Source organism: Lutjanus erythropterus, chromosome 18, assembly GCF_056507025.1.
Source record: "Lutjanus erythropterus isolate fLutEry1 chromosome 18, fLutEry1.hap2, whole genome shotgun sequence".
In the NCBI taxonomy this organism is placed as follows: domain Eukaryota; kingdom Metazoa; phylum Chordata; class Actinopteri; order Lutjaniformes; family Lutjanidae; genus Lutjanus; species Lutjanus erythropterus.
The window spans coordinates 567,575-586,461 of NC_139334.1; the positions used below are offsets into that span (position 1 = coordinate 567,575).

An 18,887-nucleotide genomic window follows, 5' to 3' on the forward strand; every position below is an offset into this window, starting at 1 on the left:
TAAGCAGTACTTCAGTCATTCACGCCAGTACGAGCCCCCAAAGGCAAACATGAGTAGCAAGGCCGTGTCCTGAGCAGAGCTGTGTTTGTGACTACTGATGGGCTTCCAGCCAATATTTACATGGCAAATACAATGAAGTGAAAGGGTGCTGAAGAGACAAAAAGTGAGAATTTTGTTGCTGGGAAAGTTTCGTTTCCCCATTATGCACTGCCATGGCAGAAGGGCCCCAAAGCCACAGAGCGCCGCTTGACATGCCGTCAGCAGAAAAACACAATAAAATGTGTTCGCTAAACCAGCTTGAGTGTTTTCCGAGAGGCGTCTACTGCATGTCACAATGGGAGGATCATTTCCAAACCAGCTTCTTTTTTACAGCAGTCAAAAAAAAAATATTGGAACAGAAGTGTTAAAAAAAAGGAAAACAAATCTTAGTATAGTGTGTCTATTTGGCAGGACAATGAGATTTTGCCATAATTTCTCCTCTGATTTTCTTTTTAAGTTCACTTGGGTTGGTTCTAGACGCCCAGATGCTGACTATGCATCACCGCTGACCTCTAGTGCAGTCACAATTCTTTTGCTTACAGTCAAAATAAACAGCAATCTCAGACACAACAAGTTATCAAGGACTTCACAAAAGAAACACGAAAGAAAGGGAGGGAGAATTGCCCCTTAACCTCCTTCATTTTCTTTAAGGACTAATGTTTGGCTCAGGTTTTAAAAAGACAATCTGCACCAAAATAGACTTTGAACGGTCCACATTCGGTGTAATTGTGCAATGGGAGAATCCATGTAGCCAGTGAATAAAAGCTACTATGTCCTTCATTTTAATAAATATTATAAAAACACCAATATGGTGAATATGCATAGAAGACACTGTGGGAAATCAAATATATTTCCACACATAATTTCATATAAACCTATGAGTAGAAAAAAAGGACTTATGGGAAATAGGTATTGGTTTGGACTTAATAAATGTGTGGCATAATAGTCTCTCAAACCGTATAAAAAGACAAACAGAGCTGATGTTAAATACTCATGTCATTCTTTGCAGTCCATATCAAGATGTAGGACATATTTGTACAAGAGTTTGTAGGAAACTAAACTCGTAAAGCATTTTCTCATTTCTCTGTTTTCATTTCTCTGCCAAGAACAGAACATTCATTTGAAATCTGATCTGATCTTTGCAGTCTTTCATTATCAGACCCCCTCAGACATCAATGGGACGTCCAAAGTTCTTTCAAACAGTTCATATAAGACTACATATACTTCAATAAGTCATCAACAGATGATCAAGAGTCTGTATTTTCTTCCTTTGCATATTCCTCAACAAGTTTTTCATAGGAGTGGCTGTGTTCTGAACAGTCACTAGTGAACACAGAACCGTCAGATTCTGAACTCTGTTCCTCCTTGGAGTTTGTTTCAATGTTTTCGTCACATGTAGTAATTGATAGTTTTGCTTTAGAATCATCATCATCCCCATCATCCTCATCCTCCTCCTCCAAGTTATTGCTGAGAAAGTTCTCCTCGTCTATAAAAGTAATGTTTGCATTTTGGAAAGTTAGGGGATGGTAGTCTTTCGAGTCCCACGTCCTTCGACCACCTGCTCCGCAGTCTCCCACTCCTCCATGCTCCAGGTCAACGTCCTTGTCTAGCTGGTTCTCGAACATTTGGTCCTGGTCGAGTTCTAGGTCACCCTCTACCTGGTCCTCTGTTAGCAGCAAACCATCGTCTGAGCCCAGGAGGTAGTTCTTAGACTTTGAAAAAGCAACAGTGACACGGTCACTGAAACTGTAGCGTCGCTTTTGGCGTGGTGAACGGTCCAGACTGAGGATGGTGTGACCATTATACATGGGGGCATCATTGCAACTCTTGGAACGACCAATCTCTTTACTGTTCGTGTTGGCACTGGTGCTGTTGCTTCTGCCATCTTTTTTGGTGCCAATCTGCTTAATCAAGTCATTGTAGCCTTCTTGCTTCTTGGACAGGAAGCTGAAGATGTTGACGTCATTAGGAGTGGGTGGCAAGCGAAGAGCAGCCTTGTGAGACTCTTTGTAGTGCCGGAGCTCATCCAGAGACAGCTTGCGCAGCTTGCGGCGTTTCTTCAGTGCCTTGTGTGCCTCGATCACCATTCGCACCTTCCAGTTGAAGAACAAAGAAAGCCACGCCAAACCGAGATAAATCCACACTTCCACAAAGTAACGGTAGAGAGTTGGGTATTCTTTATTTGGCTCCACACCTGCAAGGACAAAGAAGTTAGTCAACGATCAGTTGAATCCAGAGTTCTGGCCTGGTTTAACTGATTGGTTTAATCAGAGGAATTGTCTAAAGGCCCTTTTCCACCAAATTAGCGGTTTTCTTGAACCGGTTCCATTCAAGATTCTAGGAACCTTGGTAGCAAACCAGCCCACATCTCCACTAGCTGTGGGTAGAACAACTGTAGCCAAGGATCTTTGTCAACAGAGGGAGTTCCACAATACACAGTACAATATGACATACCCACTTTGGTTCCCAAAGAAAACCTTTTTTCAGGTTCAAATCAATTAATTTTTGGTGGAAATGCTAGGAATGGTTTAAAATTAGGTCTGTGAACTTGGATGGGGCTGGTTGAATGTTGGTGGGAAAGGCTTGTAAGAGATGGACCTGCCCCTGCCCTGTGTACGACTTGGATGTGATTAAACAATTGATTGGTCATGGAAATGTAATATATTCAAGGTGATCAAGGACTGCAGTTTATTTATGCTTTTAACAACAAGTTTTCTGGCTTAAAATGATAGTTCACCCAAAAATAAAAATTCACTCAATATCTACTCACCCCTGTGCCGATGTGAGGATGGATGAAATACAATATGATATGATACAATACGATATACTTTATTGTCCCCATAGGGAAATTTGTTTTGGACTCGAATGTTGCACACAACATGCCTCCACAGTGTGATAAAACAAACAACATAATAAATAAATTGGACATAATCCACATTGCACATTACAGATATTGCACATACAAATACATAACACATATCGCACATACCCTGTGGTAAAAAACACCATGAAATCCAGTTTACATTTTAAAATTGGTAACCATTCACTTCAGTTTTACTGGATTTGGTGTTTTGTGAACTAGAGAACATCAGCACAGGGGTAAGTAGATACTGAGTGAATTTTAATTTTGGGGTGGGGGGATCTATTGCTTTAAGTAAATAAACTAGAAAGTATTTATTTCTCAGCTTACCTGCTACCAAGTCCCCAAAACCAATTGTGGTCAATGTGACGAATGAGAAGTACAAGCCTTCAATGTATGTCCAACCCTCTTGGGACATGAATACAAAAGGTGGAAGGACTAAATGGACCAGCACACCCCAAAGGAGAAAAATAGCTGTGCAGGTAAACTGAGCCTTTCTCTGGAAAAGAAAAAAAAAGAACATTGCTTCAGGTGAAGGCACTGTGACATCACATAGAGATCCAAGTACTTTTCCAAGAAGTTGAAATAAAAAGGTCATAACAACTTACCAGTGAAAAGCCTTTCTTGGTTAGATACTGGCCCAGGTGCTTGGCTCTGCCACCAAAGAACTTTCCTAGCTCACTGATCCACGTAAGACATAAAGGTACACCAAACAGGCCATAGAAGATGCAAAATACCCTGCCTGCTGATGTTTTAGGGGCAATGTTTCCATATCCTATAAAAATAAAAAGTGAAAACGAAGTGGTTAGGGTTAGACCGTTCCAACTATCTACAACCATGTATGTCTCTTCACTGTCTTTACAAAAGAAGGAAATTACAAAACTCATGCCACCATTACACCCTCAACTGAGTCTGTTCCAAGTTAAGACAGTTTTAAAAATCTGCCTGGCAGCTCAGAGCAAGCTCTGGCCAAAACCAACATTTCTCAGCTGCACTCTCTTAAACATTCAAGCAAAGTTTGGCACAACAACTAAAAATTGCACATTTCCAGTCAGAAGTGCTGAACTTCCAACAGCACTTACCGATAGTAGTGATAACAGTGGCAGCGAAGATAACCGCATTAGGCCAGTTCCAGTTGTTGAAAGTCTTGCTGCCAGTTATAGTGACCCCTTGGCCCGCAGCATCAGACACCACCTGAGGACAAAGAAGATTAAAGACCACAACTGAGTATGAGCTTGAATTCACATTCATTCGATACCCATTGTGTGAATAGAAGCATTCCTGAAATAGTCCTTCCGCATTTTAAGCATTTATTTTCATCAGATGCCACAGGCGTGTAGTATTGGAACATTTTGGTGGCATCTTGGCACGCTGAACTACCAGCTCTGTTAAATACACCCTGCTTTACTTCACTGCACAACACTGTAGTGCTGCGATTTCGGGCAAATCACGCTGCAATAAATCAAAGAATGCCTGTAGTGGATGGCTGGGAGCAACACCAAATCCAAATCTGGGTATGAAAAGGATCAAGTGCGAGCATAGTTTGACCGGAGAAACTTCGATACTACTTGGAACTGTTATTTTGCTTGATTCCAAATTCCGAGTACAAATACCCGGCCCTAGTTATAAAACAGGCCAATCTAGCTAAGATAAAGGAAAACAGGAAGTTTGTCGCGCGTAAGCTCATTTCTTCCACCACATCCTTCCTGTGATATGTTGATGGTATCTCCAGTGGTACTGATGAGCTGAAACGACACTCAAATACCCTGGAGAACTGCAGTTAACCTGAGGGCTTTATAGTTCCAACCACTGCTTACATTGGTAGGGAAACAGGAAGGCGAGCGCTGCATCCCTAAACAGCTATTTCATAATCACATAATGATACACGGATTAAAAAACAGCACCAGGTGGTTCTTCAGTGGATGCTCTCGCTTATGTTTGTTTTTCTTTTTCAAGATCCAAAGTTGCACTGTATATGTACAATACAAGACATTCTTCGGACAAAAAAAGGCAGTATTTTGTGCTTAATCCTCATGCAGTGTTTGTTTCCAACCACCTAGAGCATGTAGTGCATCAGCTCATTTTTGTAAGGAAGTTTTTGACATCCCAAAGGAGACAGAATATGCTTAATCAATCATTCCCAACCATATGTGTGCTTGATCGGCCGCAACAGAAACTGAACTGCCCCCGTTGGGTATTCCCAAACGCCCGGCCATGTGTGGTGGGACAATGCATTCCCCCCTGCAGCAAAGTTTCTCCAAATGTCCTTGGAAAAAAAGGGGCAAATGTGCAGGGGTTGGCAAAATTCACATAAGCCCTTAAGTGCTGGAAGATGCTTGGTTCTTTAATAATAACAGGTCTGTGACAGTTCTGCTCTGCAATTACCAGCGCAAGGGGAGGCCATTCTTTTGTCTGCTGAAACAACAGTGGGGCTTTGGGGGTGACAGCAATGACGACCAAGTTTGTGTTCAAATCATGACTAGAAATTAAAAAGTCCTTGACAGTCCTCCACATGGTCTATAATTACTGGTTACATTCATATGCATGGGGTAACCTTGTTATTGTCCATGTTCGGGCTTAAATCTGATTACAAGAACTTTGCTACCCCACAACTGCATACCCCCGTTGACCTGATGAACACTAAAGTAACAGACATATAAAATTCTACCTGCAAAAAGAAAGAAGGAAAATGTTGGGCTTTACTAGGGCTGGGTACCGAATTCAGTACTTTTAAGGATACATAACAATGTTGTCGGTGCTACCAAGTACTGATTCACATCGAATACTTTGGCTGGGCAATATATCAACTATATTTGTTATATCTGAGTATAAATTACTGTGTGATATGACATATTAAGTTTTCAGTGTTTCCGCTTTACTTACTTACTCGGAAATTCTTTACCAACATGCTGTTTAGTAGTTTAAAACAGTGTGTCTGCAACCTTAGAATGAAACCAATGGTATGTGAATTGCATAATAACAGAAATATTACACTTTAAAAGCACTGTGGTAGTGACAACAACACAACTTAACAGGGAAGGATCACGTGTACTTCCTGGTAGACACAAATGACTACACGCCCTGGTAACAGACTGACAGGTTGGTGGTTACAAGGACAGGTTTGGGAGGGGACAGCGAGTTAAGGAAGGGTTTAATTTGCATAAGTTTTACATAAATAACCATTGATAACATAGAAAAGTTTGGAATTATTTTTATTATTATTGATTGATTGATTGATTGATTGATTGATTGATTTTTACACATGAAGTTACATTTTTATTATTACAGAGAGAAGTGAAGTATCAAAAACAATACCGGTACTGGATTCCAGGTACAGACACTGATACAAACATAAAAAGTATCAAACTCTTCTGTTTGCCCTCAGCTGTCTAGAATTGGCTTTATCTTACATACAACTGAAAGACATATTTATCTCAACTGTAATCATGTCATATTTTTTTTAACCTAAACATGTTTCTGTAACAACATTTTTTGCTCAAATGGTGAAAACACAAGTGCAAGAAGGAGACACGCCACATCAGAGCGTAAACCAAAAGCATGTTACTTTGGAAACTTGATAAAGAACACGTGTTCACTCCTCAAATCTAGCCACAGAAGAAGGGTAAAGGGCATCACGAACACTCGGTTTCCAGCACTGCGGCTTGCACTAATAGAAAGTGATAAGGCATTTACAATAACACAGCTGCACAGTTTTAAATGAAAGTTAAAATTCAAATGACTGACTGCTTTTGGAAAACCCCCCCCCAAAACAATCTCTCATTCATTCCTCTGTTGTGGCCAATATGAAACGGTACTCCACCAGCGATGACTGTAACAGTTCGGCGTGTTTTCAGGTCAGTTCGCTGTGTGGAACAAGTGGAAAAAGTGACATACGTAATGTTTTTGCATCTGCGGTCTGCGAGTGCTCAGTCCCGCACCTTATTCTCGCCTAATGAGGGCGATTTGCAATGTTCACAGTCTGTCTGCCAGATAAAAAGTGCTGAAGTTTGAGACATTCAAAATGCTGATTCACAGGAATACAATGAGGGCAGAGTGCACGCTAAATCATGGGAGTGAGTGTCGTGCCTTCTGTGCATGTGACTTAAAGAGAGGACAAGAGATATAAGACTTTACAGGCTAACATGTTCACGGTTAATGCAAATCTTTAAATATTGAGTAATGCTACTATTAATTGGCTTGTCTTCCACCTACAGAGGTGAGGAAGGAGACATTTTTTTCTTCCTGGGACCACAAAGCACTAACCATAAATGAACAGGCTTTGCATTGCATGAGGCCCTTGAGAGGTTAAGGGGTCAGCCACTGGTCAACTCCTGGTCGCCTCAGGTCACAAATAACCCTGAGAACAAGGCAAGAAGCACAAGCACTGGGGGGAGACATATAAAAGACACTTTGTGTCATTCTGAGCACAAACCAGTTTAGGAGGAAGCTGTTAAACTGGCTTCTCCACAAGCCTGACCAAGGCTACGAACTGTGTTCAAGGCACAGTTCACCCCAAAATTAAAAATACAGATTTGTTGTTGATCCATCTAGTGGAGAAGTTCTAGTTCTGTCTGATACAAAGTGACCAAACGGCACTCAGCTTGTGGTGCTTAAAGCACCAAGAAAATACGTTTGAAAAATTTAAAACAACCTTCTTTTTCCAAAAATCATGACAGCTAATTACATCCTAACACAAAAAACTACTATGACCTGAGGAAACACCGCCTGTAGTAGATGCTTCTCTAAAAGGATTTCCCTCTCTAAATATCAGTTTGCAGTTCTAAATCGGTGCTCAGCACATAAATCTCAAGTGATGCTCATCAAAATGTCAATTTGCCAGTGGCACACCCAGTGCATGACGAATTAAATAAGAAGAGAAAACATCTGAAAATGTGTCAAATAAAATGAAACCACAGACAACCAGAGTTACTGCCTTGCGGTTGTATCCCGCCACCAACCAGTCACGTTGCAGTTTCTCCATATCTGACTCATAATACACTGTACTATGTTGTGGATTTTTTTTCTTTTTAGGAGAAACGGAAGTTTTCACTATATTCCTCCAAGATTAGTGCAAAATATTCAATTCCACCGAGTCAAATATGATCAGAATCTCTCCTTCTGCTCCTGAGTTGGTGTTGAATGATGGCCAGAAAAGTGTTTTAGCAGCATTATGATGTCACAGTGAGGTTGACCTTTGACCCCCATAAAATGACCCCACTTCATCATTTCATAGATACATTAATTCTTGAATGATAGTAAAAAAAAAAAAATCATGTTTTGTAAGGTCAAAGTCACTTTGACTTTTGACTGACAAAACATAATAAATTAATCTAAGTGGACATTTTTCAAATTTGAAGAAATTATCTCAAGGTGTTCCTGAGACATCCTGTTCACAAGAATGGGGCAGACGAGCCAAAAACATAATGTCATGGCTGACACCGGTGTGGAGGCACAAAAACTGTGCTGCAGCTCATTAATGATGAACCCAACACTGACTCACACTCAGACTGAAGAGAGAGGAACATTAGTGGCAGCAGATATGTTTGCTTTTACTCAAGTTAACACCTTGGCTTGTGGTTGACTCGTCACCACCAAAAACATTCAGTTGTAAAACGCAACCAGCGCCTCAATGAAAATCTTAATCTCAGCCACCTACACTGAGCAACCTTTCCAAAACATTTCTGAAAATATGACAAGAGCTGAAACAATTTTGATGATCGATTCATGATTTTAATAATTTCAGTCCTTTTTCAAAGAAAAATGGTAGAAAAAAGGGCAAACATTTTCTATTTCCTTTGGGTTGGGGAGTTTTAGTCGATGAGGTCTCCCTCCATTTTATCCACTGCTGTTTAGGGTCGGGCAATGATGACTGAACTGGTACATGAAAATGTCCACATTGAAAAATTGTGATGGACGATGATGTTCTTTTACTTCTGTTATGTGCTTAAGATTAAGCAAAATTTTTGCATCCAAATTGAAACATGCTTTCACTGGGCAGCAAATAGTGTGATTAAGATAGCTGTTTTTCCTTTAGTAAATCAGGAACTATGCAGTGATGGTTTTTAAATCACAATGACTGTCAGACATCATGATGGATGATGGCATCGGATTAACCCTACTACTGTCTGACATTTTACAAACTGGAAAACTTCTTGTCACAGCCCTAAATATGCTATATTTTGTGTCAGGATTAGTGAACTGCACATTATCAGTTATCTCAGGTGCAAATTATTATGAATGAACTGACAAAAATAGACACAAATGTTGCCAAAAACGGTGCAAAATATAACCTTAGGCCATGACATGATCTGACAAATGCCTTCAAAACACACAATTTATGCTTTGAAATGTATGCTGTAAGTTGCAGTAAATAAAAAAACAGCAGTTTTTCTTAGTCTGTTTTGGTGGAGCTGTGTTATTCATGTGGAAACAGTAGACATAAGGAGTTGTAGGGCTTAGATACACTGTACAGAGCCTGAAACAAGTTGTGATAGTGAAAAGTAAAGGTGTGAAAAACTGTCAGAAATCAGGAGAGTTGTGATCCCAGGAGGAAACGGGGAGAGAGTCTGGGTAAACTGGGAGGGTTGGTAAATATGACCGGTACTCCTGCTGCTTCTCTATACTGAGGGTGTTCTGACCGTCATCTGCTGGACCAGGAATAAGTTCCCTCATACAACCTCATGTCACACATTCATCAGTCCCTCTGGGAAGTTGCGATGTTGCGACTGCAACAATTTGCTCAAATTCAGCCAATCCCTGTGGATTCTGCACACACAGGTAAATTTGTTCAAACTCTGCAACTTTTCCACAAAGTTTTGATATAGGATTTGATAGTTTTTTTGCATTTATATATTTTTATTTTGTCACAGGTGCTGAAAAGAACAGAGGGTTTGTCACTGTTATTGACATTTATCACTGCTCTTTTTGGTGAGGTTTCTTAGAACGCTCAGAATCTAATATGGCTTTATTCTCTCTGGACCAAGTTGCCTTTGATTGAATTATACATTAAAAAATGTTTGCTCCCCCAGTTTCATTACAGAAAAAGCCAAAAAATATTGCAACATGCTTTGCAATTTTTAAGAAAAGCTGCCATGAAATCAGGCATTTTAGTCCGCAACGATCCCCAAAACAGCCTGCGAAATCCTGGGGGGACTGATTGATATTGAAAGTCACAACAAGGTGCCATAGAAAGCAGCTGGTCCTTTGACACATATCACACGAATCCCATGACCCAGTCTGTGCCACGCCCTTCACGCAAAGGATCCCCCTACTTATGCGGAACTGAAAATATTTCCAAACTGCAGGCGCAGCAATCTGCCCCCGCCACCCTCTGATAACCAAGAACAGTAAAAACCACAATGACAAACTTCAACTGTTATCAGGACAGCTGGTGGCCCAGTGGACCACTCCAGCTCCTGGGTACTTTTCCACTTCCACACGAGCACAACATGACCAACAGCTGCATGTGGGAAGGATTGACTGACTTACAAACAGTGAAGTCACTCAGACTCGTCCATGTCATTATGTATTGATTACTGATACGAGATGGATGGGCTGTAAACAAAGTGTCTGGAAAACAATGCCGGGATTTCACTGTGTTTGCCAACCAAAAATCTATGAGGGGGGGGGGCTTTGGAAGGGATGGCACATCTGAAAAGGTGTGAGGAGCTGTTTGCATGATTTATTCCACCACAAAAAAAACAATCACACCTTTACAAATATACATTCAAGGCGAAAGAAAGTGATACTGATTGAGACAAAGTACAGACAATGTACGTCCATTTTACAGCTTTGTCTGGATTTGGTGCAGACATGAAGGAGCGAGCCGTAAAATTCCCAGACAGTGAAAGGATTCTTACATCTGACATCTGTTCAGCAGAACATATGACACCATTAACACAGTTGAGAGTGCCTGTATTAAACTTGGCTGTTAATACCGCATGAGATTGGAAGCCTTACTTCATTAACATCACATATGGTATTTTTATTTATTCTCCAATGTCTTTGTTGGGTTGATAAGACATTTTAAAGTTCATGTAAAGCAACAACAAATGTGTTCTGAGTTTGTCACACCACAGAAACATGTTAACCATCCAGCTAAATTTGAATGATTACCACTACGACCTGAAACGTGGACACTGGGCTGATTTGGTGAGGCAGTGTTGTTTGTGTGTCGGTTAGTGTTGGGGGACCACGGCTCCGACGCATCACCAAGCCATGTTTTGGTTCTGCCCAAAAACTCCACAGCTCAGTACTACATAGCACTCACTCTATTCGTATGTTTTCATAAACTATTTTCTGTATAATTTGTTTAGAAGAAAAACTAAAATACGCTCAGTTGGGCTTGTTGCAAGGTCATTGCTTAACTAGGTTAACTTCCAGGATAGTGCAGATTGGTTTCAGGTGACATGCAGGGTCTGAAGTAAAATCTAATAAGGCACACAAGGCAATTTCATGCTAACTAATTACCTAAACCCAAACTCATGACATTAGAATACATTGCTACCTTCCATGGCTTTAGTGTAATCTATTTTTTTCTCATATTTCAAGAAGGGAAAGAAAGACTTTGCTATTTCAGACCAGCAGCCCCAGACAGCACCCTGGGCACATGATAAAGTTAACTATCCCTGCAAACAGAGTGCTACTTTATTCACTTACGCTTTTTCATTTTTACACATGTGACAGCAGAGTCTTGAGTCGTGTTTGCAAACTTCTTTTTGGCTACACAGACGAGATCTTCATGTCACGTGCACGACTATGACGCAAACAGGGAAAACTAAGAGCCCTGAATAACCACCGCGGAAGCTTCACTGCCAAAAGGCAAATTTAAAGTTTGCATCACTGAGGGGAAAAAAAAAAAAATTTAAACATCATAAAAATGACTGCATGTTTCCTTCAGAAGAAAACAAGAACACACAGCTGCTGAGCTTTCTTTATAGAATCTGACCTGAATATTTTCCTACCACCATACATTCACTTCTCACAGTACTCAGTCAATCTATGCCTTCAGCACGTTCAGTGATGATCATACTGCATGACTTTTGCTTTTTTTTTGAGCTTGCAACAATTAGTAGATTGAGAAACAATTAACTGGTGTCTAGGGTTGGACGATGTCTACTGAACTGGCATATGATGATGTCCATAGTGAAACAACATGATGATATCATTTACCTGTACTTTTTATATGTATGTATGTTGAATATTAATTACAAATTGGCCAGGACTTAATGCTGCCCTATTGGCAAACTTTTTTACCAACCACTCTGATTCCCCTTACCAGCACTGGAACAACCCTAGTTATAGTTTGTCAATTTTGTCAATTTAAGAAACTGTGAATAGCATTTTTTCACAATTATTTAAGTAACAGATTAAATAGCTAAACAATTAATTGAGAAAATAATAGCTGCAGCCCTACTTTACATACATTAAATTGCCATTTACATGCTAATAATCAATTACATAAACAATAGAAAGTTTGTGTGATTTGAAAGGGTCTTTCTTAAAAAGGGACAATGCATCCAAAAATCAGAATACATATTTTCCCTGTGGCCTGTAGTGCTATTTATCCATTTGTACTGCGTTGGTGTAAGTTCCCTAGTTTTGGAGATATCAGCCGTAGAGATGTCTGCCTTCTCTCCAATACAAACGGACTAGATGGCATTAGTCATGTGGTGCTCCAAGTGCCAAAAGACACATTTGAAGAACTCAAAAAATCATGACCCCGTTGCTCAAGATAATCCACAGACCTCATTGTGAGCAGTTTCATGTAGGAAACTACTTAGATCAGTGTTCCCCAGCCCTGGTCCTCAGAGCTCACTGTCCTGCATGTTTTAGATGTTTCTCTGCTCCAACAGACCTGATTCAAATCATCAGGTTGTTGTCAGGCTTCTGCAGAGGCTTGATGACGAGCTGATCATTTGAATCACTGACTTAGATGAATAACTAGCACTACAGGCCAAGAAGAAAAAATGCGTGATTTAGATTTTGGGGCAAACAGTTCCTTTAAGGTCCGCTGACTAATCAGAACAATTCAGATTAAATACTTGCTCAATTTCAAAGTTTTTGGGCTGTGGTGTTGAAAGTGCCAAAAGCCAAAACTGAGGAAATGATGGGATACTTGGCAGTTTGTATGGTATCAGCTCAACTGTGAAAACACACTACTTCTCTGACTGAGCTACATGTGCATGTATAGTTTAGAGAAGTATGTGCTATACTGTAAATGTTATAATGCTTCTGGGCACTGCTAAAACACAGAGCATGCTACTGTACATACACATCATGCTATGTACAGCCACACCACCTCACTGAACTTTTATAACAGCCTCTCAAGAGCCAGCATTGATGGACCATAAAATCCAATCTGTAAACTGTGACCACTTCAAGGGTCCTATAGTTAATAGTAAACTCCTTGTTAATAAAACAGAGGAGACTAACTTTTACGAGAGTGTCGCCTTCTCTTGTTAAGCCTGCTTATATATTTTAATTGTTCACAAGCTGAGCAAAGTTTCCACAATGGAAACCTAATAGAATCTGTGCTCCTAATGCAAATAAAGCAGGTAAAGGCAACTCGGGTGATACACTGTATGTTCATCTGGTTTAATAGACCGACTCCAAAGCTTTTGCAGCAGGTGTCTTGGCAAACACCAACAGAAGAAAAATACCACTATTGGTAAACCCTAGAAAGATGATAACAACAGGCTGTGTGACTGGGGAAAGGGTTAACAAGTCAAACATGCGATTTTATATTATCTTTTGAAACACCCTTGGAACCTCACAGATGGTATTATGTGGTCTTTGTTCCTCAGAGTGCATGAGAGCAGGAAATATTTCACTTGAGCCGCCTCTTAGAGTTCAACCAAAAATCACAGCTCTATACAGCAGCTGCTGCCAAACAGTAATGTCCCAAACCTATCAACCATAATATACCTGACTACCATTGTTGAGGAATCTACTTTAAAACTATAGTCTACCAAAATACTCACTACTTCACAGTGAAAAGTATGCTTCGCAAAAACTATAAATGCAACAAATGGGAGGTGGGAGGTTTTGCTCCCACTTCAATGACTTGAAATAAAAGATTTATGACTTTCTTTGCAACTTCTCTCAAATTTTGTTCACAAATTTGTTAAAATCCATGTTCACGAGCACTCCTCCTTTGTTAAGGTAATCCATCCACCTGATAGGTGTGGCATATAGAGATGCAGATTAAACAACAGGATTATTGCACAGGTGCACTCTAGACTGGTCACAATAAACCTTAAAAGGTGCAGGCACTGAAATATGGATATTTCTCATTCTGCAAAATTTTTCCCCCAAGGAGTGACTGGTTAGCGTAAGAACATCAGGGTAAGTCAATGGGAGCAAAAGCATTAAGTTTGTAGTTTTTGTTAAATGTAATTAAAATACATTTTAGCTATTCTCATGAATATTAAGCTTGTCAAAAATCAAAAAGTAGTTCTTCTACATCTGAACTGGAGGCTGACAGTTTTTCTCAGGAACCAAAGGGATGGCAGTCAATTTTACTATTCATCACAAGAGTGGGACAGAACAGGGGAGAAAAACTCAACAGGAGTGGGCAGGAGTTGGAATCTCAATGACAATAGGTCATGGGACGGGAATTATTCTTCCAGGAATGGAATGGGACAGTAGCATTTTTGTGAGAGTGGGATGTGACGGGACTGAAAATCCAGTCCCCTGTCAACCTCTCATCCAAACTGCATCAAAGGAACATTTCCTGATTTTGCGGCTTCATGATAAAGGCTACTGAGTACTGCAGAGTCATTTGACCAGCGAATTTATGTCGATTGTGCCTTTTCCAATTGAAGACAAAAGCCAGATGTTAGTCAGTGTTAGTGGGCTTTTTGTCCAGTGTAAAATGAGCTTTAGGCAGCCTGAGGGTAAGTATTACAGAGAGGATAAGGAGAAATTGGTGAGATGGAATCAGAAAAATGCTAAATTTCTAGGGAAATGCATAGTATTCGATCGCATAGTTTGGTCGCAAACCACAGGTGATTTTAATCAAATGACAGTGATACTAGGGCTGGGCATCAGTACTCAGTACCTTAAAGGTATGCAGTGAGATGACCCAGTACCAAGTAGTATCAAAACTTATCCAATCAAACAATAACTGCATTCAGTCCTTTCTTCTTCTTCTATGGTTTTGCTCGCAGCCAGTCATCTCAAGCGTTCCTCGTAAAGAAGAACCCTGATATTGCAATTTTTTAAAATGACAGCTGGCCCTAGAGTACCTAAACTTTATGACCCAAAGTAATTAGCAGCCTTCTGCATTTGAATGTGGTTAAGGTGCCACTCAGCTACTGTAAACTGTAGTCCAACTGGACTACATGTAGTTAAAGGGACAGTTCACCCCAAAAAATGCATGACCCAGATTAAGACAACCCACAGACCTACTGAAACTGCTCACAACAAGGTCTGTGGATTATCTTGAGTAACTGGATCATGATTTTTGGAGACAGTATTGTATTTTGACATTGTATAAATGTGTCTTTTTTGGTGCTTTGAGCACCACAAGCTGAGTGATAGATTTAAACTTGACTGCATGCAATTATCGACACCCTAACACTGCTGACTACATTCAGAAGCAGACTTGGCCATTGCAGGGATTTGGCCGTTACAGAGATGTAACACATGGGGGGAGGTTCATGGGTATATCCCTTTCACTGCCCCCCCCCCCCCCCCCCCCCGAAACACCCCAAACACAAAAAGGAAAAACAGAAGGAAGCCGAAGGGGGGATGGGGGAAGAGGGAGTAATAAATCTCCCTAATACTGATGTGGGCCTAAAAAGGGGGCACAAGTTGAGACATGCTCCTGGTCATAATTGCAAGTGCAAAAAGATAACCGCCGTCAGTGTTATTAGCGTGGAAAAGGATTCCTCTGAGATGGTGTGCTGCACATACCAGTGCAAACACATAAATCAAGTCTTCTTTTCTGCACTCTTCTTCTGCGCTGAAGGATTTGCCCCTGACACGCTACGACCATATCTGCTTGTTGCACTGAAACATCTCAGACAAATGGAAAGGATCAAGGTCAGGCAGCCTCTGCATTTCAAGGAAGTGAACAAACAACCCGTCGCGGGGCAAACACCTGTGAAGTCACGGGAATGCTGACTTACTATGTGTTCATTCAGCGCTGATGGTAAAGCTGCAGAGGTCAATGGCACCAGCTTCACTGCTGGTTACAGAATTGCCATCCTGACAAGAGGCTGGCAATGGAACACCATGTACTGCAACTTTTTAAAGGGCTGAGGTTACAGATTGGCCCTCCACACCCAGTATCACAATCACTGCTGCTGACACTCAGTCTGTCAGTTTTATGACAGAAAATTAACTAAACTAGGTAATAAAATAATCATCATCATTGGGCACGGACACAAGGACGCCAGCAGAGATTATAACTGAGAATATCAATGAGCCTTTCCACCTAATTTGTAATGATTCAGGGAATTTTAATGATAGTTGCCAATAAGATAAGTTTCTGTGGTGATATTTATTTCAGAGGCCTTCAAGCTCATAAATCATGTGTGGGTGTGTTGACCCACAAAGATCAACCATGAACTGACAACATCTCATTCCTCAGAATCACAATCAGATTTATTGCAAAGTAGGTTTACACACATGAGGAATTTGCACTGGTGATTTTGGTGTATAAAACACAAGAGGCACAAATGGAAAACTGAAGAAAAGATATGGAAAAATATTTTAAAAATATGTACAGTATTTTATTGACATTAAGGAGATGTACAGTTTTGCACAGGAATGTGCAAAGTTTTCACCGGGGAATGTGCAAAAGTCCCTCAGGCGTGTTGTTAGTGTTTGGTGAAGGCTGACATAGCAGCTGAGGCTTATTTAGCCCTCATGTCACCCCTTTTAAGTCATGCAGCAACACCATATTCAAACAGTGATTAGATGATTCATTTTGAACTCATCTTCATGAGGACTGAAATAAGCGCACAGCAGTTAGTGTTTTTTTTTACAGAAGGATGCCTGTTCAGAAGTTCAATAGGATGGATAGGAAATGTTGAGTTTAGATTGTGTCCATACCTCTAATATTTTGTCCAAATCATCTTGCGTCAGACAGGGATAGTCCTTAAGTATTTTATCCTTCTGGGCATTATACTCATTTGCAGCCAGCTTCCAATTGGGCTCCTCCAGGACTTGAAAAATTGCTGCCCCAATGGACAGGTAAAAAATAATGGCAGAAGTCAACAAGGGGCCTTTATCTACCATACTTATGTGCAATGCCTCAACTTGGAGAGCGCGGGACAGGGGAGGAAGAGAGAGAAAGGAGGGGGTAGATGACAACAATACCCGAAGTCAAGCGGGACTCATTCTCTGCAGGTCTTTTTCTTTACAAAACGTTTCTTCTTCCGCGCGACGGCTCTGAAAAATGACTGAAACGTGCCGCAGCTGACAGCATTGGGCTCGAGACATAACAAGATCAAAGTGGACATAAAGCGGGCCGAGCGCGCGTGGAACCGCAGCCGCAGTAGTACTCGCTCCACGTGCGCAATGAGAGAAATACTGCCGTTAAAATAGTGATGTGAGGAGGAGCAGAGAAGATCCGCCCAGAAAACACGGCAGGGGGGAGGACACGGAGGAGGGGGAAGGGGTTATCACTCACTCCGCGGTTTGTTCGTTTCTCTCTCTCTCTCTCTTTTTTGACTACAGGTGTGCAGCACCTGAAAGTAAGTTTAACGCGCAACTTCAACAAGTGTCTCAACACAACGCTGAGTGTTCGATGTTGCACCAAGTTTAAAACGTGTAAAACTATGACAAATGTAACTGGTTATAATTCGACAAACTTAATTTATTTTCCACTTTTGTCTCCAATATTCTTTCAGGAATTTACTATAAACAAAAAAGCAATAATTACATTATAAAAGTAAGGAGCTAATAAAACTTTGTTTAGTCTTAAAATCAAACATTTACAAAATAAGAGCCCATTTCTGCCAATGTTATGAAACAAACTCTTGTAGTTTGTCATATTATTACATTTTGTGAAAGTTCCTCATGATGTTGAGATAACATTATTTTGAGAATGATTCTTATGATTTTGAGATCCAAAATCAATCATTATTTAGAGAAGACTCATTATTTTGACATACAACAACTTGATATTTTGAGAAATATTCTTAATACTTTGAGATACTAACACACAAGTAAGTCATTTTATTTAGTTCCTCATTATAATGACTTATGGGATTTTTTTTTAAATCATGGGCTTCTCCTATAACCTTTCAAGTTTTAAAGTTATGCTTCAGCAAAATAAGAACCTGGTTGTATGGAAGCCCATTTGTGCCAGTGTGATTTGAAAAAAGATCCTGTAAGTCATTGTTGTGAGAAATTTTCTTGAACTAGTGACTTAGTATTTCAAAATTAATGATTCAGTATAATTTTTGTATCATTTAATCATATTCTAAAATTCCCAACCAATATTCAATGGGGTACGGCACAAAGACAAGATATTTAATGTTCAGACTGATTAACTTCATTGTTTTTTTGTAAATATACATTCATTCTGAATTCACTCTTTCAACAACACTAAGAAAGTGTTTGGCAGCTGACAACACTAACGGCTAAATTCCACCAGGCGCGGCTGTGTCGTGTTACAGCTGTGCCATGTCAGCTGGAGCTGTTCTCAGCATTCTCCACAGTGACTCCACCGGCCGAGGCGCTGCTGGTGGAGAGTCCCAGAAGCAGCTCTCCACTCCACTACGCTTCAAATGCACGCCATCCTATTTTTGATAAATGCCTCATCAAATTCCACAAAGCAGATCGAATGGGCAGGAAGTCAGACACAAAAAAGGCAATTACTCACGATCATAAAGATAAACAGAAAAGACTATTTAACTATATAGTCTGCTTATCCATGGTAGAAGCACAAAGAGCAAGGAAAGAGGATCTAATCAACAAAATCTGAGCAAGTAAACATAACCAGGCGGGCAAAACCCTCTGCTGCTGAAGTGCT

The 18,887-nt window shown here is 40.4% G+C and overlaps 1 protein-coding gene across 1 annotated transcript; it reads right to left on the minus strand.

Annotated features, from left to right (window-relative positions):
- Positions 1-1,190: 1,190 nt before the first annotated feature.
- On the minus strand, positions 1,191-17,450 carry LOC146310399 (potassium channel subfamily K member 5-like). The gene is made up of 5 exons (XM_084743141.1): positions 16,961-17,450; positions 3,982-4,093; positions 3,508-3,674; positions 3,230-3,398; positions 1,191-2,233 (listed from the first exon to the last, which is right to left on the minus strand). The coding sequence occupies exons 1-5, from the start codon at positions 17,144-17,146 to the stop codon at positions 1,287-1,289; spliced, it is 1,581 nt and encodes a 526-aa protein (XP_084599267.1). The 5' UTR covers positions 17,147-17,450; the 3' UTR covers positions 1,191-1,286.
- Positions 17,451-18,887: the final 1,437 nt, after the last annotated feature.